We start from the raw sequence: 24,414 nt of genomic DNA on the forward strand, positions 1-24,414 counted from the left end.
CAATTCTTCAATGTTCGAGTCGACAAATTGCGTCACATCCTGAAAAGCATCGGAAGCATTGACTACAATGCTCTTGTTGCCCAAAATCCTTCTACTGTCTCTGACGTCAACCCTACGTGTCAGCATCTCGACGAACTTGATTTTGTTCGCCTTCAGTCGGGCAATAGCGAACACCGCCCAACATACCAGGACCTGCGTGACATGATACGGGAGATCATATGCGAAGAACTCTAATCAATGGGCTTTTCACCACCTTCTTCATCTGTCACACAGCCTTCAAGTATGGCCTTGCGTGACATCGTTATGGAGGAACAAACATAGTTCACTGGTCCAGCCCACGCTAGCCTCCGCCGACCAGCCCTCAACGTACGCGCAAATGGCGGCCGCGCCTCCTCGCAACGTAAACTGTACGTTGCCGCTGCCATCGTTCACATCGATTGCTACTGCACCACCAGTCCACTTCCGGCCAATGCCGGCCGACCCTCTGTCTGCCCACTTGAGTGCGCTATCCCCAGCGCACCGAACGCCCTCTACTACCCGTTTTGACCCCCGTTTCGCACATGTGTTAAAGACGATATTCTTTCTTGGAGACCTTCGACGCTAAAATTGTGGTCTGTCTGTCTGTCTGTCTGTCTGTCTGTCTGTCTGTCTGTCTGTCTGTTTGTCTTTACATTTGTCTGTTTGTCCACGCTTAACAGCACCGGGTACTTGGAATAGCTGACCCCATCCGCAGCGACCACCAGTGTTGTTCAAGGTGGAGCGTTCATGCTTCTGCAAGCATATATTGCGCATGTCTGGGGCACCATAACAACACGTATATATTCTGCATGTGTGCCTTTTACTAGAAAAGGCATACATAACTAATTTTAAGCACTGTAGCGCTTACCCCGCTGCACTGACCGTGCAACGCCTGCACGAAAAGGAGAGACTTTCCAACGCTTTGCTAAAACGAGACGGTGGTGGCACCTACCCGTCACCTTGAGTTCTACACCTTATCACCTCTGAGAGGGGCGCGACCACCCGTCTCAGAGCCACGCGCTCACGTCTCACGTGCGACGTGAGACGTGAGCGCCATCTCAGCCCATCCAGCGCCATCCAGCGCCATCCAGCAGGATGAGCATGATCTATAAAGGAAAGGGGGACAAAGCTGACATAAACAACTACCGTCTTATAACAGTGAAATCAGTGGTCTACAGGCTGGCGATGCATATTATAAAGGAAAAACTGCAGGCATGGATAGAGGATGAGGGGGTGCTGGGGGAACTGCTGAATGAGTTTCGGAAACACAGGAGGTTGGAAGACAATCTGTTCTCACTGACGCAGTGCATCGAAATAGCAGAAAAGTAACACAGGCCCCTGTGGCTAGCATTTTTGGCTATCAAGGGAGCGTACGATAGCGTGGTTCAAGAGGAACTGAGGGGAATACTGGACACACTAGGCGGGGAACATGTAGTCACTAATCTTTTAAAGGATATCTATAGAGGTAACAAGGTAGTTATAAAGTGGGAAAAACAGGTATCCAAGCCTGCAGAGGTAAAATTGGGGCTTAGGCAGGGGTGTCCCCTGTCACCCTTATTATTCATGATGTACCTACAAGGATTAGAGGCCAAATTAGAGGGAAGTGGACTGGGCTTCAACCTCTCTTTAGTCAAACAAGAAAAAACTCATTGATCAGGCACTATCAGCATTAATGTACGTAGATGATATAGTGCTAATGGCCAACAACAAGGAAGATTTGCAGAGATTGATGGACACCTGCGGTAATGAGGGAGATAGGTTAGATTTTAGATTCAGCAAGCAAAAATCAGCAGTGATGATTTTCAATGACAACGATGGTAGCGAGCTTAGAATACAGGAGGTCACGCTAGAGATAACAGATAAATACAAATATTTGGGCGTATGAATAAACAATGGCACCGAGTACCTGAGGGAACATGAAATATACGTAACGACTAAAGCTAACAGGAATGCAGCAGTGGTGAAAAATAGGGCACTGTGGAATTACAATAGGTATGATGTTGTGAAAGGAATATGGAAAGAAGTCGTGGTTCCTGGGCTGACATTCGGCAATGTGGTCTTGCGCATGAGATCAGAAGCTCAAGCAAGATCAGAAATTAAGCAGCGTGGAATAGGTAGGCTCGCTTTAGGAGCTCACGGGAATACACCAAATCAGGAAGTACCAGGTAATATGGGGTGGACATCATTTGACGGCAGGAAACTAGCAGCAAGATAAAATTTGAGAAGCGATTGAGAGAAATGGGGGAGGAGCGTTGGGCAAATGGGGGAAAACAGCAGGTGGCCAAACCAAAAAAACTATCGGTTAAGAAGAAAGTGAAGGAAACGGAGACTGACATGTGGAGAATTGGCATGATTAAGAAGTCCGCACTAGAGATCTATTGAAGTTTTAAGCAGGAAATTGCCAAGAAACGATCTATGATAATATTCGGGGTAGTTCTGTACTGTTTGAGGCCAGGACGGGAGTACTGCGAACCAAGACATATCGGGCCAAATACGAAGGGGTAGACACAGTATGCAGTGCGTGTGGAGAGGAAGAAGAAACTGCCGAACACTTGATAATGTTCTGTAAAGGACTTCACCCTATAGTTCAGGATGATGCCGCAGAGTTTTTCAAAGCACTGGGGTTTAGGGACCGGGAGGGCAAAATAGACTTTAAGCGGGTAGACTTAAATAGAAGGAGGTTATCTGATAGGTGGCTAAAGTCAAGGCACGAGTGAAAATTAAACCCTTCACTGCAAATTACGAATCCTCAAACTCACTTTTTAAAGAAAAAAATAAATCTAGTTTTTGGTTCATTAAGTATTACGGCTTAGGGGCGCTAGCCACCGCCTGATCTAAAGGGTACAGCCATATCTATCCATCCATCCGACGTGACTTGATGTGCTCGCGTGCCTCCGCTGCACGCTCGAGGCTCTTTAACGCAGCGCCTCCCGAATACCATAAACAAATTTTCTTGCGCAGAACATCAAATAAATGCTTTGTTCACTCTCTTCACATGCAAGATTATTGTCTGTCGACGACAGTTGCAGAGTAAATGCAGATACGGGGCCAATATTTTACTGTAGATAACGCGGCCAATATATCGCGCTTCTGCCGCAAGCACCAGCAGGACGAGTGTCGCAGGTACGACATGCGCGAATAGGACTTTTTCAGTGGGGAGACTGACGGCCGACGTTATTCATCTGGACAGCAGCAGTCTCCATCTCCGCCCGCATTGACTGAGACGCGGAATACTTACCGTTCAAGCCGGCACTGATCACCTTCGCTCTTTCGTCGCTCCTCCTCTCCGTTTCGGCCAGCCTCGTTTACCACTGACAATCGGTCGGAAAACTTATTGATGCAGTTTTCGGAGGAAAAACTGCATGTGACAGTAGGACTGATATTCTTTCAGCACGCCCATTCAACGTGATTTCTGTTATGGTGGAAGGAGTTCTCGTGGACGCTTTGGTGGACACCGGTGCTAAAGTTTCTGTGATTAGATATGAATTGTGCAAACGCCTACACAAAGTATTGACATCTTATAATGGACCCACTCTAGTCAAAGCCCAGGTGAACACTAGCCATTCTCTTGCTCTTTGTACTGCTCGTGCTTTTATTGATGACACCCTGCAATAAATTCAGTTCACTGTGCTTACCCGGTGCTTTCACCAGCTAATTCTAGGGTGAGACTTCCTATATTCTTTTTCAGCCAGTATATGTTGTGATGAATGGGCTCTGAACCTTACTAATACGGAGTCCATGTGCGACGAAGTCGTCTACAAGCTACTATGCCTGTTCGCTCGCGAAGATCTGGAACTACCGCCACATCAAGAGCGAATTGTGGCCCTGACTTTTAAGCACATCGACCACAGTGGCGTCTTTGTGTCCCCTTCTTTTACTTGCGTCGCTAAAAGCATAGCCCTTGCGTCAGGTGTCGTACGCTTTCACCATGGCTCCACACTCGTCATTGATACGCATGTAACACCGGAGAAAGTTCTGCTGCCAGAGGGCACTGCAGTAGCCTGTGTTGTGGATGGGATGCTGAGCCTGTCAGCGTCACGCCACTTAAACCTGCCTTTACCAACGACCCTTTTATGAGTAAGCCTGGTTCTTTCCCTTTACAGCACTTATCAGTGCTGACTTAACAACTATGCAGGCGCAGCAGATGCTTGCTTTGTTAACGAAACATGCCGAATCTTTCTACACCTGCTTGGAGCCGTTCGGCCAAACTACCACTGCAGCGTATCGCATTCAGACCTAGGGAACATCTATTGTGCATCACCGCCCGTACAGCATGTCTCTCGCTGAGTGAAAAATCATCAAGGAAAACATCGCTGACATGCTCCAATGGGAAATATTCGTCCATCAACTGACCCTTGGTCATCCCCTGTTGTTTTGGTGTGAAAAAGATGGCTCCGTGCGCTTATGCGTCTATTACCGGGCACTTAACATCATCACACGCAAAGACGTATACTCCATGCCACGCATCGACGAGGCCCTTGGTTCACTGCGAGGTGCCGAATACTTTTCAAGCCTTGATTTGCGTTCGGGATATTGGCAAATTTGCATTCACGATGACGACAAAGAAAAAATGGCATTTGCAACCCCCGGACTATATGAATTTAACGCGGTGCCTTTCAGCCTCTGCAATGCGCCCCCAATCTTTGAACACATGATCGACATCGTCCTGCGTGGTCTCAAGTGAAAGACGTGTCTCTGCTACCTTTATAGCATTATCATCTTTTCGCAAACGTTTTCTCAGCACCTGAGGTGCTCTGATGGTGTGCTAACATGGCTCGCCAGCGCGGGTTTCCAGCGTAACACCAAAAAATGCCGTTTTGCCACCAAATCCATCAAGGTTTCTGGTCATGTTTTGAGCAAGGACAGTGTTCGTGCTGACCCCGAAAAGATCGCTGCCGTTCTTCAATTTCCACTCCCCACAAAACCTAAGGATTTGCGAAGTTTTCTTGGCCTCGCATCTTATTTTCATCGTTTCACACAAAATTTCGCTACGAAAGCTGCGCCACTTTACAAACTACTTGCTTTTAATGCCCCCTTTCAGTGGTCTGAATAATGTCAGTCAGCATTTGACCTATTGGAGGAAGCTCTCACGTCAGAGCCTGTACTCTGGCATTTTGATGACACCGCCACGACACTCCTACATACCGACGCCAGCGGTTAAGGTATAGGAGCTGTTCTCCTCCAACGCGATTACTCTGGCCGGGAAAGGATCATCGCATACACTAGCCGATTGATTACTTCTACCGAAAAGAACTATACCATCACTGAGCAGGAGTGCCTCGCTGTTGTTTGGTTCATACGAAAGTTCCGTTCTTATCTGTATGGCCATTAATTCACCATAGTAACGGGCTACCATGCCTTATGCTGGCTTTTTACAATGAAGAACTTGTCCGGACGCTTGGGTCGTTGAATTCTACGCTTAGAGGAGTATCAGTTTGAGATAATTTATATAAGTGGGAAAAAAAAAAACATCATGACACCGATGCTATTTCTCGTTGCCCATTACCTACGGCTTCATTCGACACCCCAGCTGCCATCTCCAACGACACCAGTGCCGCCGTGACTCTAAGTTCTGTTACCTCGCTCGCCTCGCTGTACCAGCCGCCAATTGACAATGACCAACCCTTCAGTTCTCCCCAGCAGGCTGACCCGTACTGTCGGCGCATTATAGACCACTTCTCAAGAGCTACGCGTCCACCAAATGCAAGGCTTCGTCGACAACTCGAGCACTTCAAGCTTCAGGACGGTCTGCTGTATCGTCACATTTATCATCTTGATGGTCAACGTTGGGTACCTGTTCTGCCACGTGCTTTTCGACATCATGTACTTAACGCCTTTGATGACGATTTGACTGCTGGCCACCTCAGCTTTCACAAAACTCACGACCGCATTCAAAGCCGCTTTTATTGGCCTGGCCTTTCTACCAGCGTACAAAGTACGTAGGTTCCTGCTCTCCATGCCAACTTCGCAAACTTCCTACATCTCCTCCTTCTGGTCAATTACAGCCAATGACGTGCCCTAAAACACCTTTCGAGGTCGTCAGTGTCAATATTTATGGGCCCCTTCTCGTTACTGGCGCTGGAAATAGATGAATAGTCACCTCCGTAGACCATCTGACACGCTACGCCGAGACAACTTCAGTGGCTACTGGTTCAGCATCAGAAGTTGCTGACTTCATTCTTCGGGCCATAATTCTACGTCATGGTGCTCCTCGTGTACTTTCAGGGGACCATGAAACGGTGTTCTTATCACAGCTTTTAGGTGAAGTTCTTCGCGTTTCTGGTACTACACACAAGACGGCATTAAGCTACCATCCTCAAACAAACGGCCTGACCGAGAAATTTCATCGAACCTTTGCCGACATGATCGCCGTGTACATTTAACCGGATCACAGAAACTGGGAAAAACTTCTACCGTTCCTCAGTTTCGCCTACAACACCACTGTTCAACACACAATCGGCTACTCACCATTCTATCTCGTTTACGGACGTTCACCTACTTTCTTTATCGACGTTTGCTTCTTTACCAGCAATGACCCTGCATCACCGTCTTTCTGCGAAGAATACATTTCTCGCCTTGCACAGTGCCGTCAGCGCGCTCGTATGAACACGGAAGCTACACAACAAGCAAGGAAGACCGTCTACGACACCTCTCATAATGTGGTATCACTCCGACCGGTTGACGAGGCGCTGCTATTGACGCCAATTCGAACACCTGGTCTGTCCGACAAGTTCCGGCCTCGATTCATCGGCCCATACGTAGTTTCAGAGCAGACGTCACCTGTCAACTATCGTGTGACGCCTCTTGCCTTGCCAACTGACCATCGTTACCGCAGCACCGAAATTGTACTCGTTTCCCGCATGAAGCTTTTCACACCACAGCATTCCTCGTCACCTTGACTACCTGCCCGCAGCAGCCAGGCTTGCTGCTTTCACGGGGGAGGGGGGATTAGTGTAGGCATATTTTATGTGCTTCATCCTCATCTGGACAGCAGTCAATCAAGATCACCTGTTTTGGCTGACAGTCATCATCGTCTTTCAACGTGCGCTTCATCTTCGGGTCCGTTGCGCTTGTTCATTCCCAAGTTCACGGCCAGTAAACCTCGTTACAACCAAGTTGATTGATATGTGGGGTTTAACGTCCCAAAACCACTATATGATTATGAGAGACGCCGTAGTGGAGGGCTCCGGAAATTCAGACCACCTGGGGTTCTTTAACGTGCACCCAAATCTGAGCACACGGGCCTACAACATTTCCGCCTCCATCGGAAATGCAGCCGCCGCAGCCGGGATTCGAACCCGCGCCCTGCGGGTCAGCAGCCGAGTACCTTAGCCACTTGACCACCGCGGCGGGGTCGTTACAACCAAGTCGTCATGATACAAACAGATGGACAGACGAATGGATTAGCAACCGAGCTCACGTGAGTCAAACCCCAGCGCAGTAGTGACGCGTCACTCGAGGACACTTAGACTGTGCTCCAGAAGCTTCCAGGCCTTTCCAATGACCAGCTATGCGCCGTGCAACGTAACTTCTTTATTTATTTATTCAAAATACCTTACAGGCCCACTGAAGGGCATTCAGTAAGGGCGGCATCAGTATACAAACGAAATAACAATAAAGGAGAAAAGCAGACGAAAAAATATATACATATATAAAAGATTACAAAAATCAAGGTGTAACGGCGTTATACAATACTAGAGTGCAACGAAATCAGGTTGTCACGAAAAATTTCACGGTTACAAATGGATACAACATGATCCAGAAGGCCGTTCCAATATGCAATGGCTTGAGGTAGTGATGATAAGTTAAATGCTTGCGTGTGACCATGAATGCGCATAAAACTGCGGGCATCGTGAATGCGCTGGGAAGTGCGCGCAGGAGAATAAAGTGGCAAACAGTGAATTTCGTTACTATAAATGTACCTATGAAACAGACATAAAAGAGCAATGTTGCGGCGTATTTCTAGTGACTGAAATGCAAAGTCTTGTTTTATTAGAGTAATACTTGAATGATAGTCGTAGTTTCCGGATATGACTCTCGCTGCCCTATACTGGACGGCTTCCAACATACGTACCAAGTAATCCTGATATGGTGACCATGTGGATGATGAATACTCTAGCTGTGGGCGAACATAAGTAATATATGATAATGCGCGTACGTTAGAAGGAGCGTTGCGCAAGTTTCTGCGGAGATATCCGAGAGATTGAGATGCTTTTGATGAGACAGCTGCTATAAGCGTAGTCCAGGATAGATCCGATGTAAGGTGAACGCCTAAATATTTGTAAGATGCTGTAGCTGACACAACGGCGTTATTAATGTTATAGTGAAATGCTGAATTGTTATGCTTTCGAGTGAACGAGATTAACTTGCATTTAAAGGCGTTAAGGGACATCTGCCAAGTTTCGCACCACTGGAAGGTTAGGTCACGGTCATTTTGGAGAGCGGAATGATCAATAAAGCATTTAATGTTGCGGTATATGGCGCAACCGTCAGCGAACAACCTAACTGTGGTTGAAAGGTTATCGGGCGAATCATTAATGTATATTAGAAAAAGTAACGGACCTATTACACTGCCTTGGGGAACACCGGATGTGACGTCGCAAAGGTTAGATGAAATGTCGTTGATCACCGTAAGTTGCTGACGTGAAGAGAGGAAGTTTCGTAGCCAAGACAGGATTAATGAATCAATACGGAGTGCGGCCAATTTAGACATTAAACGACAATGAGGGACAGTATCGAATGCCTTGGCGAAATCAAGGAAGAGGCAATCAGTTTGTTCGTTAGCGTTCATATTAAAGTGAAGGTCAGTCGTGAATTCGAATAACTGGGTGTCACATGAGTAGCCTTTTCTAAAGCCATGCTGATGGGAGAAGAAGAAGTTGTGCGATTCAAGGTGATCGTAACTATGAGAAGCCACGATATGTTCCAGTAGTTTGCAAGAGATGCATGTAAGTGAAATGGGTCAATAACTACGGGGTGAGTGCCTGTCACCGGACTTCTTCTTAGGAAAGCGCAGTACAGTACTCGGGAAAACCGCGCGACACTGCTGAACCTCGGTAAGTGTAGCTTACGCTAAAAAACAAAAACGAGAGCTATAAAAACGACTAGTTAGCACAAAGAAAAACTGATTGGTCAACTAGTTTCGGGAGTGATGATACCGGCAAAAAAAGAGCTGCAACGATTTAGCTCCTGTCATTCTGAGCTTGTTAGGCGCAGTATCGTCCACCTTTGCTTGCTTAACGTTTTCAAGCTCTGTTCCCATCGTGTAGCGGAAATTATTACAAGCATATAAACCATATGCAGGAGGCAGGCTTTCTGCAAGTTGTGCCGAGTTCGGTAGTTGAAACAATCCTGAAAACATCGCGAACCCGCCAATCGGACCAAGATCTAATTCGTGTTAAAAAAAGGCGGTCTTTGGTACCGTATGTTCCCATTGTGTGTCCCATAATTTGAAGAAGTGTGCTAAGCCAGCAGATGTAAAAGGAATGTTCTCTGTAGTTTTCAAAATGTCCAAACTTAGCAAAATGACAAAGTGTTGCCTCCGAAAAGTTCCAGCTTGTTCTGTAAACCACGAAAAGAAATGTCAAGTATTCGTCTGGTGTGGTCTGCGATGTTCCCTTGTCTTGAGGGAAAAAGTACGTCGGCGAAACGGAGAAGTTCCTAAACGACAGGTCCTGACATCATTGCCACAATGAGTACATGGCAGGGAGTGTCACCTGGCGATTCATTGCAGAGATTAAAAATGTTTACCGAGTTTTCGCACGTGCTCCGTGATTGCCAAGGGTTCATACAAGTGAAATCGACTAATAATGTGGGCAAAAAGGTATTGAATTTGGTGATTGATTCGTGAGTGTGGCCTCCGTATCTTCGAAAGAGCAGCGGCATCTGAACTTGACTGCCCAGCAATGAAATGGGACAACACTGTTTGCATAATTATCACCCGTTTTTTTCTTGGAATGAATACTCTTGCACTTGTAGTCCCGTGCGCGCGTGTGTGTGTGTGTGTGTGTGCGTGTGTGCGTGTGCGCGTGTGTGCGTGTGTGCGTGTGCGTGTGTGTGTTCTTTTTTGTCTATGGTCTTCTTCGCGCCTACTTTTTGAAACCGTTCCTCTTCGTTATGGCGCTTTTCTGAAAACCTTATTCGAGATTTGCCCAATTTTCTTGCATTACTCTCATGCTGGCGCAGCCGTTGTTAAAAGTTGGTGATCTGTGCTATGCAATTGCTTTCTCAAAGAGCACAGGAGAACTTGTACAAAACACTACGCAAGGCTTCTTTCTGAAGAACATCCTTACCACTCACAACTGCATGCCTTAACTTGCGTGCAGGCTAGTTGGTAGCTTCAACAGGGAGCAGAAACACACACAGGATAGTAATGATAGAAACTAACCCCGGTCAAAGGCATGGTGCATGCTTGCGTAAGGCGCGTCCAGCCTTTCAGCCTCAATGTTAACAAGTTTTTCGTGTGGAACATCCTTTTGTTTACCTTTTATTTGATAGGTGTTTTTTTGTCCTATTATGGCTTCCTCGTCAATTCTGCTTACTCTTTTTTGCCATCACATGTGTTCTTCTTTTTCTAGCTTACCCTTCTTATAAACTTCCGTGCTCTTTTTACTGTGCTAGCCTCTTGATGGTGTGTTAGCAACTTCGAATCACTTCCCAAAAAGAAATTTGCCTGATAAAATGTATTCCTGTTTCTCACCTTATTTCTCTCCATCCGTATGCGTTAAGCCTATCGAGTAAAACTTCGAGCATCTCGTTATGTAAGAAAAACACACAGCAATGTCACCCACATATTGCAGGAACATTTCTGATGGCAAACCAAGTAATGCCAAAGCAAGACTTGCAACCGCTTACATTGTAAAGTTGAGGGACACTCACATTGAATTGACTCAATTACTAAGAAGCAATTATGGTGGTTACATTTACCTGTTTGAAGCACTCCAATTTCACCGCAATAATGTAACTCTGCATATGCTTTGTGACCCCTACTAAAACGCTTGCATTGTTAGTAAAGTACGTAATAATTGTAGGGCTACTGCACACCCGTGCCGTGAAGGTTGTTTGATGCCTACGAAAAAGTTATCAGGGACCTAGTAAAGCTGCGTACAGCATTTGTTTAGCCCCGAAGACTGTCCAGAATATTCAGGACAGAATAGTCTAAACGTAAACCAGGCGTCCAGCAACCAAAACTGAAGGAACCTTTCGTGGCCTGCAACCACTTTTAATTTGTTCATTGTGTTAAGAAGCCGTTGTCGGTGAAGCATGTTTGTGTTGTTTCCGTAGATTTGCGTGCTTCGGTCACTGGTGTTCAGCCAGTGAGGGAACGGCCGTAATCTTGAAGCTGGCCAAGCTAGCCAAGACTTTGACGCTAATTTGTTGTTAGCTTACGTTTTCCTATCAGCTTTTTTCTTATGTGGTATGTGGAAAGGTAGCCTTTTGCTGAGCCGGGAAAGACATGCCTACATATTACTTAGGTACTGATCTACTGAAGCAGAAAAATAACACGATGGTACTTCTTGGTGAAATGCAATTTCGCTTAGATCGTTTGTTTTTGTATGTGTTCCAAATGTAATTCAAGAAAACACAGCTTAGGATGACGTTGGTGTTTATTGGTTATAAAAAGATATATCCCGAAAAGGTCGACACCAACGGCAAACAAATCTAATGTGCTTATTTTTTATAGGAGGGAATTATCAACGACCATTTGCGAATCAGGCCTCTGCCAGAAAGGGAACGTTCCGGCGAAGGTCAGATGATGCATAAAATTTTTGAAGTGGAACCATTGAAAGGAGAGTTCAGCAGAGCGGGTGAGCAACACTTGTCTTGAATATTGAACGAGAAGAACTTTTTTACGTACTACGAGCATTTTTGTCATCTATATATCTATCTGTTCGCCTACGTCAGGGTGCTCTCGTGATTACTCCCTTAAAGTAAACCAAATTTGGTATGGGAGGGTATGATGCTTCGACAATAACGACTCGCTGTTCACAATGTGACAATCCCGTCGTCAAACACTTCGTGCCAAGCGACACGTACCCGCCGCAGGTATGTGCCATTGGTGTGCGGTTGTGAGCCACAGGTGATTGACGTTTCATATGTACCCAGAAACGGCGAGAGGGCGTATGGGTAATTTCAACAAGTGAGCGCTAAGAAGAGCTTACATCGGCTGCATTGACCAAAAGAATGTAAAAAAAAAGTGGCAGATCCCACGTACATTGGGAATCGATGATATGCGATGCACGAATGAGAAAGGTTGATATGTCACTATAAAATCAGCAATATTACGAGGTAGAGGTAAATGATGCGGTACGTGACCTACATGTCATGATTATCATGTGGATGTGTCGTTTACTTTCGTACTTTTTCAGGTCACGTGATATCGAATTTACTATATGTGGAGCTAGCGAAGCGGCCGCCAGCACGCTATGAACGTGCTATGTTGTCAGTTTCTTGCATGACACGCTTGTCAGCATTATCATGTTTGCACCATTCATATACTTTCATCATTCATTGACGTCACGTAACACCCAATTTACTATATGTTGAGTTAGCAAAATGGCCACGAGCGCATCATAAAGGACCCAATGCACTCCAATGTAGCGTTGACGTGCGCGCACGCTGGGCACAGCGACGCTGCGTTAGCAAAACGCGAGCATTCTATAGCCTGACGCCAGGAGGGGCAACCAGCGTCCGTTGGCCCGGCCCGATGCCAACGGGCGCGAAATGCGATGTGCTGCATTTTTCGCCGATGCGTTACCCGGACAGCACTTCGTCCCCCTCTTTTCGTAACAAAGGGACGCTGGACACGCTGAAACGCGCATGCGTAAAAGCAACACAGCACGGCCAGCATCTGCGAGTATATGGCAAGACTGGCGCCTGGCATGGCATCGCCGGCGTGATGCGACGAATGAACACCGGCGAGCACGCGCACCGCGTCACGTCGAAATGTATTGGCGCCTTGACTGTGGTATGTGGTCTTGTTCTCATATGACATGCATCTCATGGTTATCATGTTTGCACTAGTCACATATCTTCGTTATCCATTGACGTCACGTAATAGAATATTTGACACTTGTGAAGCTAGCGAAACGGCCGCGAGCGCATCAACAGTGTGGCATGACACGCATATCGTGATTATCATGTTTGGCGGGTATGTTATTTACCTACGTCGTCTGTTTGCGTCACGTAATACCGAGTTTAATAAATGTGAAGCTAGTGAAGTGGTCGCGAGCGCATCATGAGCGTAGCATGTAGTCCTGTTGTTACATGACACGCACCTCATGTTGATCATGTTTGCACCAGTATCATAGCTTCGTCATCCATTCACGCCCTGCACTACCAAATTTGGTATAAGGGAAGCTAGCGAAATGACCGCTAGCGCATCATGACCGTAGCATGTAGTCATGTCATTACATGACACGCATCTCATTATTATCATGTTTTCACCAGTCATATACCTTCGTCATCCATTCACGTACCATAAAACCAAACTTGGTCTATGTGACGCTAGTGAAACGGCCGCGAGTGTCTCAAGAGCGTGGCACGTATTCAGGTTGTTACATGACATGCATGTCATGAATATTATCTTAGGGTCGGTTGTTTGTGTTCGGCATGCTATCGTGTCATACCATACCAGTTTTGTAACATGCCATCTGAACGAAACCACCCCAAGAGCGGCAGGACCATGAAATGTAAATCATGACATTCATGACATACATATCGTGATTTTGATGTTATGACTAGTCAAATATGTTCTTCATACAGTCATGTTATGCCATAACAAGTTTGGTATCGATACCATTATCGAGACGGCCAGGAGAGCTAAAGGTCCTAGGCGGCTAGATAGATAGATAAATAATAGATTGATGGATAGATAGATAGACGGAATGATAGATAGATAGATGGATAGATAGATAGATAGACACATAGATAGATAGATAGATAGATAGATAGATAGATAGATAGATAGATAGATAGATAGATAGATAGATAGATAGATAGATAGATACGCTCAAGGTCGCCGAGGTTCGTTAGGAAATGCTCCGCATTTAAAAATAAAGTCAGGTCTCACTAGAAACTGCACATCAAAATTCTGCGTAACTACCAAACCACCGAGACATGCCAGGCCTCGCAACCGCAGTTCACAGAGACCGTAAGGTTTCTAAAGCGTGAATAGGGGATGGAGTGACTGCTATATATTTTGTAAACATTACATATGAACTCCTAAGATGCAGCTGTGACGTCGCGTTAACCTGAACTGTAGTCTAGTGCAATGCACAGGAAGTGATTGACAGTTTATATCAACTAAGCATTGCCACTAACAAACATTGATAATTCTAATTCGAGGGCATTAGGGAATATCTGTGCATCTCCACGAAGTGTATGACAATGAGTTGGCGAAACTAAAAGTCCTAAAGTTGATAGTGTCTACGTTGATGTCATTGACTAGAATAAATGATGGACACATGGGCGCACCGATCGGTGGGCGTTTCCACGGATGCATGGACGGTAAGAAGCACGAGTTGACGGACAGGCCCACGGATGTACCGACAGACAGATGGGTGGAGGGAGAGAGGCACAGCGCGAGTGGTCATGTATTGTGCTGTCGTAGAGTTGACTTACAGATAAGGCTGATTACTTACACGTGTTTCCATTTTAGGGGTGAAGCTCCTTAGGCTGTGGGTCTGTCCTTCCTCCGACGTTGTAGCACGTAGCCAGTGGTGGCACCTACCCGCTCTAGAGCGGGTATGTGCCACAGGGGTTGCGAGATGACAGCTTGTGGTACTGGAGCGTTCACTAGATGGTCACTCGGATGGACGCATGGACAGACGAAGAGACAGGCAAGCAGACTGACGGATGGATGAATGGACGCGCGAAACGGGTAGGTGCCACAAGGATGTGAGATGTGATATGGCGGTAGAAGGAGTGTTCACTAGATCGACGCATGGACGGGCGGAATGACAGACTGGAAGACGGACGGACAGATGGACACACGAACGGACGGACAGACGGATGGAAGGACTCACGGACGAGCTAATGCACAGATGGACGGAGGAATGGATGGACGCATGGATGGTTGTGCGGAGGGACGAAAGCGAGAACGAACGGACGAACGGAAGCACGGATTGGCTGACAGACGCTTCCCCCCCACTCACCATCATTCACTATGTGGGTATGCGGTGATTTTTTTGTTTATGCGGTGCCGAAAGCCATCGGGGTCTAGCAATTCAAGCTGACGCTTTGTGGTGAGTAATGCAAATACGTAATTACTTTCGAACAAAGTTTCTTGCATTTGGCCGCTTTCTAGAAGTAGAAATAATTCGCATCCTTACTTTTTCATAAATTTTAAAGACGAAGCATTTTTAGAGAACTTTCGTGACTTTGAGCGTATCTGTCTATCTAGCTGCTTACGTGTGGGTGCTCTCGTGGTCACCTCCCTTGGCGTGAACCAAAATTAGCATGGGAGGGTAAGACGGTTTGACGGATATGACTTGCTTGTCAAGACATGCTTAATGTCCCAATCCTATCGCATACGTTGTCAAACCCTGCCCGCTAGACAGGGGCACATACCCTCAAGCGGGTATGTGACGCTAGTATGCGGGTATGTGCCAGAAGTGATTTGCACTCAGTATCTACCCAGGAACGACGAGAACACACATGGGTAATTCTAACGCTTCAGCGTTAAGCAATACCTGACATCGGTAGCGTCGACCCAACGAAGGAATAGACAAAATGTCAGTGTTAGAAAAAATCAAACATTGCCACCGTTTACCCCCCAACGAATGCAAATAATAAATTTCGGGGTCCCATCAGGAATCAAACTCAAGCACTCTGCGTGCCAGTCAAGCTTTCTACCATGGTGCTACACCAGGTCTCAGAAGTACTTTTCGAATAGACACTAATTTTCGCGAAACGTCAATCGGCACCATTCACTCGAGTTTTCCAGCCTGACTGCAGCGCTAGAATACATAGCCTAGTGGATAAAAACAGCAACTTTGAGAACGCGCCAATGAAAATCAAACTCGACGCGTGCTTCTCGCGCCCTGAATCTGTCGGCGGATTATAGGTGGGATAATTGGCCGACGCGCACACGCTTCTGTTTTCTGCATGCCCCTCACGGTGAATGTCAAATACTTTGAGACGGCGCAAAGTGAGAAACGCAGCTTTCTCTGGTCCATGTGCGGTGTCGTAGTGGTACTAGGAAATTATGCGAGAGAGGACGGGGAAGTAGAAGGGTTGAGGGGCTTTTTGGATGGTTTTTGGACTCTTGGAATGGAATGGACGCCACTTTTGCACGGCAGTGCGCAAAGCGCCTGCAATGACTACAGAGACATTTTCCATACCGTGTCATGGTGCCCAAGACTGGTGAAGTTAGCCTTCATCTCAGAGCTGTTGCTTCCGATCTGGCACGTCTTTCTACTGCCTACTATCAATGATCGTACCAAGACCAGGCAGATGTCTTGTCGAGCACAAAGTACGAGGATGGTTAATGCGGTGGATCAGCTCATCCAGTCCGCTAAGTTAGACCTCTAGACGCCTCACATTCCTAACAGCCGGCTGAAGGTGGTCCAGACAGAGTTAGCCGGTGAGCTGGAAACCTTCCTGACAGACGAGCAAGTGGTAGAAGACTACGAGTCTGCCATGGAGTATGAAGATGCTGCTACCAGCGCTTTGGCCCTGCTCGAGCATCACATGGACAGGCTGATGGTCACCACGCTTTCTTCGACGGCGCATTCACCTACTGATGGGGACCCGCCAATAAACTCGGTAATGGACATGGCATGATGTCAACGTGATTGTAGCGCACGATTGCCCAAACTAGAGCTCTTGCGTTTCGATGGCAGCTTAACTCGATTGCAGCTATTTTGCCACAAGTTACACCACGCCGTTCATGAGAACCCAGGATTGTCCAACGCTAATAGGTTTCACTGTCTGGTCCCACTACTTGACGTAGTCACTGCTCGAGCCGTTGCCGGCATACAAGCTATAGATTCATCATACCGCGACGCATTTGAGATATTACAACAATTTGAAAATGCTAATTGGATTGAGCAGAAACATCCGGCACAGCTTTGCACACTGAACTCTGTCCAGTAGTCGAGCGACGTGCTGGCCTTAAGGAACTTATATGACAAGTTCCAACTGAGTCAAAGGGGACTCGCGAGCTTGTGAGTGAGCGCTACGTCTAACGCCTCCATGCTAAATGAGGTATTGCTAAAGGTTATTCCGCCTGACATCGTAGTGAACTACTGCAAACGGAAGAGCATGTGAAGAGCGAGTCTTCAGGTTCAGCATCAACGGCCACCAGCCGTACGCATTTTTCAAAAAAGGAGATAAACCGGTTGCTTAAATTCCTTCTAATCGAAGTGGAGTGTCGTGAGAAAAACGCAATGATCTCAACTCCAGCTCTTATTCGCAACCGTAACGATACTACTCAGAGCCTCCGCAAGCCTCCATTGCTTCTGGGTGCTAGGGTGCTTCACAATAGGACAAACGCTTCTTGCACGTCCTGCATTTTCTGTTCAGCAAATAAATATAGATCCGAAGACTGGACTAGACGACTCAGGATAGCAGAAAATTACAGCTCCCTCACATCTGATGCTCGTTGCTTCAAGTGCACCGCCAAGCGACACCTGGCTCGAGAATGCTGTCACAGAGTACATTGTCTGCTATGCAAACGTTGACTTGAATTGATGATGTGTACTACAGGGACAACTTCAAAATAGAGATGCAGTAACCAAAGGTACGTCTGACGCTGCTATGCATGTAGATGTGAACGGCGCGACTATGGAACACACAACCGAGGTCCTTCTTCAGATGTTTCGTGCGTCGATGACAACCACAACGAATAAATTTTACATACGCGGTGTTTTTGACAATGACAGTCCGGGAATCTTTGTCCGGAAAGACGTTAGTAAGAAGCTGAAGGTTTCGTCGATAGGTTAGATAGATTTAGTCATCAGCACGTTTGAACGAGGGCAATTACAACTCACACGACGCGTTACAACTCACACGAGCTTCAAACTTTAGAACCAACACAAGAACACACCAGACCAAATTGAAGCTGTTGTAGTCCTTTTCATCTGATATGACATGATTGAAGCTCCGCGAACGAATAAATTTATAAAACATCTCGTTGCAGAAGAGAAACCGTTAGCGGAAGCTGTTTCTTTTCCAGGTGTGACGTTCGAACCTGGTGTAAGTCTCCTCATTGGCTCCGACCAGTTGTGGAAGCTCATGCCCAGTAACAGCGAAGTGCAGCCAGACTTGGAGAATCGAGGGCTAATAGCCACCAACACCAAAGTGGAGTGGATGCTCCAAGGTCCCACCTCCATTACGGGACTAGGTGGGCCAGCACTCATGTGACGAGCACTCATATCTGCGGGCTACAAACGGGCGTACACAAGGAGAAGGACCTCTACACCTTACAACAATTTTGGGAACTGGGTCTCATGGCACTTTTGAAGAACCGAATATAAATCAAGAAGGCGTTGTTCTAAAGATATTCAATGAAACAATCGGTTTCCGAAATGATCCTCATGAGGTTGCCATGCCTTGGAAATCAGCAGAAGGTAACTTTACCGACAATTGCAAAGTCGCCCTGTCACTGGTGTACCCCTTGTACGCAGGCTTTCACGCAACAAATAAACAATCGACGCATACGACAAAACTATTCGGCAGTACGAGAAAGACGGGCATGAAGAGGTGCAGTGTCGGTTGCTTGTCCGTTGATCCGGGGTCACCATATTGTCAGGAACGAGACAGCGGCGCTTAAGACCGTGCTATGGTCGTAGCTTCTATTCTGGACGCAGGCGTAAACGGAGTCGTTGCTGCAGCGTCCAGCCAGGCCAGAAACAGCCGTTCTCCGATTCCTCGTGGCTCGCACCACACGAGCCACGCGGCTCACTTCTTTTTCGGGGCAGCCAGCTGGCCAAATCTAGCAAGGCGCTACAAACTAAACCACTGGGCCTCTCGTCGTCGGATCCAACGCCGAGATGAGCGCTCCGAGACGGCGGAAGACTGGACAGTGTACAACCGCACGGATGCAGTGTGTAGGCACCACGCCCATCATCTCTGCGCATAAAGCTGCTCCAGCCTCTGCCACACCTTCGGTCAGCAGCGCTACAACCAACGAGCCTGGTGGGAATTTGGGGCAATGTTGCGACCACAGGTCCCAAAAAATCCAGTCGTTTCCATCGTGATCGCCCTGAATCTAACCACAACGCACCATACGGAGCTACTCGAGAATGCTTTTTGCGCCTCTGTGCTCGTTTACAACGCAGTGCCAGCAACCCCTGTGGCAGACCATCACCCGCCCAAACTGTTTGTTCCGGAAAGGTTTTTCCCCATGTCAGAGATTTCTTTGCAGATCGGGTCCCTGTGTACAGATGACTTCACCCTCGGTGAGCTTTGTCACGTCCTGGCGACGCGAAGAAACTGTTCGGCGCCCGGCAGTGACGGCATCACGTACAATATGCTGCGAAACCTCGACAATAGCCAACTTCCTGACCTGCTCAAGGTACCCAACAGCGTCTGGTGCTCTTCCACGTTTCCAGTGACGTGGAAGGAGGCAACTGTCGTCCCGGTTCAGAAAAATGGTGAACCATCGTCAAAACCGACCTCCTACAGGTCGGTCTCGCTTACGTCAGCTGCTGGGAAGGTGATAAAAGCCATGGCTCTCGAGCGACTTCAATGAATAGCTGCTGCCCTCAATTCACTGGCGGACGAGCAGAGCGGTTGCCGCAGCCACCAATCCACCACGGATTCCATATCCGAAGTTGTCACCACCCTAGAGGATGTGAAGCTAAGCTTGGTGGTGACGCCGGATACTTGGTTTCTCTCGACATCAAGAGTGCCTTTGAATGCCTGCCTCATGCGGCGAAGTTAGGAGGACAAGTGAGGCTTATACAATGCTGAAAAACTAACACCTCTTATGCTACTGCGAATTAGTTGACAGAAAAAGTCTATAGCTTGGGTTTCTTATACACAAGACTATTGCTGGCAACATAAACAAATACCACAGCATCAGTGAGAAGGTGCAAGTGACGTAATAAAAAGTAACAAAAGGTACATTTTGAAGGCAGTACAGGCCTATGCGCCTACATCGAGCCATAATGATTATTTGGTGGAACATTTTTATAAAGACGTACAGCTATCCAATAATAATATCTCAACATAATATTCTGATGGGTGACTTTAATGCCAAAGCAGGCAAGAAACAGGCCAGAGACCATGCAATGGGGAAATATAACATAGGCTCTGGAAATTCGATAGAGGAGTTATTTTTAGAATTCGCAGAACTTGATCATTTATGTATTATGAATTCCTTCTTCAGGAAACGTGCGAATCGGAAGTAGACGTGCCGAAGTCCGAATGCAAATATAAAAACAAAATTGGCTTTATTTTGTGTCCACACTCATTGTACAGAATGTAGAAGTAGTTGGCATCATTAGATGCAGTGACCATAGAATGGTAAGAGCCCGTATTCACTTAGATTGAAAAATGCAAGGACAAAAATAACTGATACACGGAAAGCGAAATACTGAATAGAGGTAAAAGCAAACGTACAAGAATTCCCATTTTCTCGTAAGAATACGTTAGAAGCACTAAACCTGGTAACCGACGTTAGCGTTGACGCCATGAACAATAATCTTACAGCTATCTTCAAAGAGTGTGCAATAGAAGTCGGAGCTACAGTCAGTACACAGGACAGTGGCAATCTATCTCAGGAAACGAAAAATCTTATTAAGAGACGACAAAACATGATAGCTTCCAATGCAACCGACAAAACAGAGCTAGTGGTGCTTTCGAAGTTAATCAGTAAGCGCAAGGCAGCCGACATGAGAAAGTATAAGATGTACAGACTTAATGAAGTAAGAAAAGTGCTAGAAGGAATGCGAAGAGCCAAAGCCACTGGTTAGGATAAGATAACAACGGTCCTCTTGAAAGATGGCGAATAAATTCTGTTGGAAAAATAAGCCACTCTGTATACGAAGTGTCTCTTGTCGAGAAGGGTACCTGAATCGTGGAGTAACGCCAACATAATCTTAATCGATAGGATAGGAAACGTCAGAGTTTAACAAGTAAAGGCTGATCAGCCTAATGTATATTAATTACACACTATATAAAAACGTATATAGCTAACAGAATTAAGGCGACAATACAGTTCAATCAATCAAAGGACCAAGCAGGTTTCGTACAATAAAAAACATATTCAGACTATAAACAAGGTATTAAAAAATTTTCGGAATACAATAAACTCCTATACACAGCCATGATATATTACAAGAAGGCGTTTGAATCAGTCAAAGCATAAGTAGCATTGCAGAATCATGGCATCAAAGAAACCTAGATCGACATACTGGACGAGCTCTACAGTGGATGCACAGCCATCATAGCTCCCCACAAAGAAAGCGACATTGTCCTATAAAGAAGGTTATGAGGCAAGGAGACACTACCTCTCCAGTGCCATTCACCGCATGTCTACAGGCGGTTTTCAGGGCTGTAGTTTGGGATGAGTTAGGGAAAGAGATAATGAAGAGTATTTCAGTAATCTGTGATTCGCTGATGACATTGCGACGAATTGCACCTCAATATTACTGAACTGGACACGGAAAGTGGAAAGGTATGCCTGAAAATTCCTATGCACAAAACTAACATGTTGTGTAAGAGTCTAGGCAGACAACAGCACTTTGCGATAGGTGAAGAGACGCTGGAATTTGCTGAAGAATATGTCTACTTAGAACAGTTATTTACCGCGGAGCGGAACTATGACAGTGAAATGACTATAATAAGAAGGATCGGGTAGATAACACTCTGCAAGCACTCTAAAAAGTGAATGGCAATCCGCCACTAACTCTCAAGAGAAAGGCCTATAAAAGCTGCACTTTGCCAGTACTTACCTAAGGAGCGGAAACTTAGAAGGTTACAGGTAGGGTTCAGCTTAAAATGAAGACAACGCAGCGAGCTATGAAAGGAAAATTATATGCGTAACCTTAATGAACAGGAAGAGAGCAGAATGGGTTAGGAATTATCACTTCTGTGAGCCACTTGTGGCTGTAGACAATTTATTGAAGTGCTGGGAACGCAAACAAGTTCAGAAGTGTAGCTCAGGCGTTGCATTAACTCCATGCAAACGTTCGACACAAGGCTCGTGCTCGTGCCACAGTGCCAGCGCAGTCGCGCGTACACTTCGCGGTCGTCTTCTAAGGCTACATGTCACATTTCCTCCCTTACACAAAGTCTCCATAGTGGTATGAATGTCGCCTAACCTTTGGCGGTCACAGTTGCCAAGTGGTCACTGCGTGTGACTTCGACGGTAGCGAGGGAGTGCCGTCCTGCATCTCGGGCGAGTCAGGCGGTTGAGCATTTGAGCTAGAAGGTGTCTCTTTTGGCGTCACGCCCAAGAGATCGACAGCTGCGCTCAAATCTGTCGGTGATTAGGCTGTTGGTCTGGTCTGACTCTGTTTCTTCATGCGATTTAGGTGACGCTGAACCTTTCTGTAGTGGCTTTTCAGAAGCCTGGATTGTGGTCCGACACGATGCAGTATTCGCATTTTAACCAATCTGGCTTTTTCACAAAGGACCGGATAAGCAGTTCATCCCCTACAGCGAAGCGGCGTGAGTTTGACTATGCCTCCTGGCTTTCGAAAATTCTTATCTGCTTGCAGCTTGACGAAATAGGGAGGTCAGATAAATTCTCGTCCGAACATCGCTTTCGCAGGTATCATTTCTGTGGCAGTGTGTATCGTAGCGTGTCCGATACAGAAATATTTCAAATCGGCACTGTATCGACTTGTCTGAGTCCCCCAGCAGTGTTTTTTTCAGCTTCGCCACATGGTGTTCTGTCTGGCCGCTATTTGAAGGATGATACGCTGCTGAGAGCGTAGCTTGTATGGCATTCGATGCAAAGAACTGCTTCATCTCGTTGAAGATGAATGCTTTTTTGTTGTGGGAAATGACTTTTTGGAGAACACCAATCGTTGCAAAGAGGCTTCGGAGCACGTCGATAACAGCTGCAGATGTTGCTTGCGTCACGTGTCGGACTTCCACCCACTTTCTGTATGCGCCCGCGACAACCAAGTAGGTGCGCCGAAGTGGTGGCCCCACGAAGTTAACGCGCACCGTGTTCCATAATATCTGGGGACGGTCCCAGTTACTAATAGGAGCTTTGAGTAGGCTGTTCTGTGTTGATTGGCATTCACGGCAATTTCGCGCCGTTTCATCGATCACCTTGTAATTTACAGGCCACCATACGCAGCTCCACGCGCATTTCTTCATGTCTACTATGCCTCTGTGACGAGCATGCAGAAGTTCCAGAACTTGGGATCGTGCTGAGCTTGGCATAGTCAGTGGAGATCGAAGTGTGATGCACTCGCAATAAAATGCTAGTGGAATTTCTCATTGTCGGTAAGGAGCAAACTCATCTCCAGTGAGTTTCTCCAGTGTGCCATCCTATACTGCCTTGTAAAACCTCAGCAGGATGCTGTCTCGTTGTGTCAGGCGTGCTATCGCGATAGCAGTCAACGGAGGTCATGATAAAGCTTCGAACAATATTACGTCACCAGGAAGTTAGGGTTCATCGAGATGCTCTTGTAATGGTGATCGACTCACTGCGTCCGCCTTTCGACGGTTCTTGTCATGCCTGTAGATTAGGCTGTAATCGTAAGCCGATAACTTTGTGCCATATCTGGTCATCCGTGGTGGAAAGACTTGAGCCGTTGGCTTTTGTGGACCCAGCATGCTGAGCAGTGGTTGGTGGTCAGTGACAAAAGCCAACTTGTTTCTCACAATATTCTTGGGGATCTTGTGGGCTACAAACTTCACAGCAAGGCCTTCTCTGTCCAGCTGAGCATAATTGCGTTCTTCCAGCCCTTGCGTGCAAGATGCAAAGGTGATGAGCGCCCCTCTATCTTGGTCATCCCGTTGAGACAGAACATCTCCTGTGTCATATAGTGAAGGGTCACAAGAGACAAGAAGCTGTTTCTGTTCATCGTAGTTTGCCAGTACAGTCTGGCTAACTGTTAAACGGTGGTTTAATGGTTTATCACTACACACTTCACTTTTACTTTCTGAGAGAGAGTATTCTTTTCTCAGTTAAGATGATTTTCTAGTGGTCACACATGTGTCATGGCGCATGAGCACTGTTCTTGTATTCCATATAAAAGTGCTCGTAGCACGTTCAATAAAATTCACTTGACCGTCGGCGCTCTTTCCGGTCCTTTTTGTCTCTTCCTGAAATTGTCGCGCTGTGACTAGAACACAACAAAGATGAAACAACTCGCCCAAATTGAACTCTTGTTACTTAACACGTAGACCGAGTTTTATATAGAAAGAAGGAGTGGTACTTTTAAAATACGTTTTTCACATAAAACATCTAGACGGCATTCTAGGAAG

At 46.5% G+C, this 24,414-nt stretch overlaps 1 protein-coding gene across 4 annotated transcripts in view; it reads left to right on the plus strand.

Moving 5' to 3' along the window:
* Window positions 1-24,414, plus strand: part of LOC119172443 (venom metalloproteinase antarease-like TtrivMP_A) — a 182,760-nt gene that overhangs the window by 31,656 nt on the left and 126,690 nt on the right. For all 4 annotated transcript variants that reach the window (XM_075893807.1, XM_075893806.1, XM_075893809.1 and 1 more), the window contains exon 4: window positions 11,702-11,825. In XM_075893807.1, coding sequence (XP_075749922.1) covers window positions 11,702-11,825 — 124 coding nt within the window. The remainder of the gene's footprint in view (window positions 1-11,701; window positions 11,826-24,414) is intronic.

Source organism: Rhipicephalus microplus, chromosome 4 (genome assembly GCF_043290135.1).
Source record: "Rhipicephalus microplus isolate Deutch F79 chromosome 4, USDA_Rmic, whole genome shotgun sequence".
NCBI classification, from domain to species: Eukaryota; Metazoa; Arthropoda; class Arachnida; order Ixodida; family Ixodidae; genus Rhipicephalus; species Rhipicephalus microplus.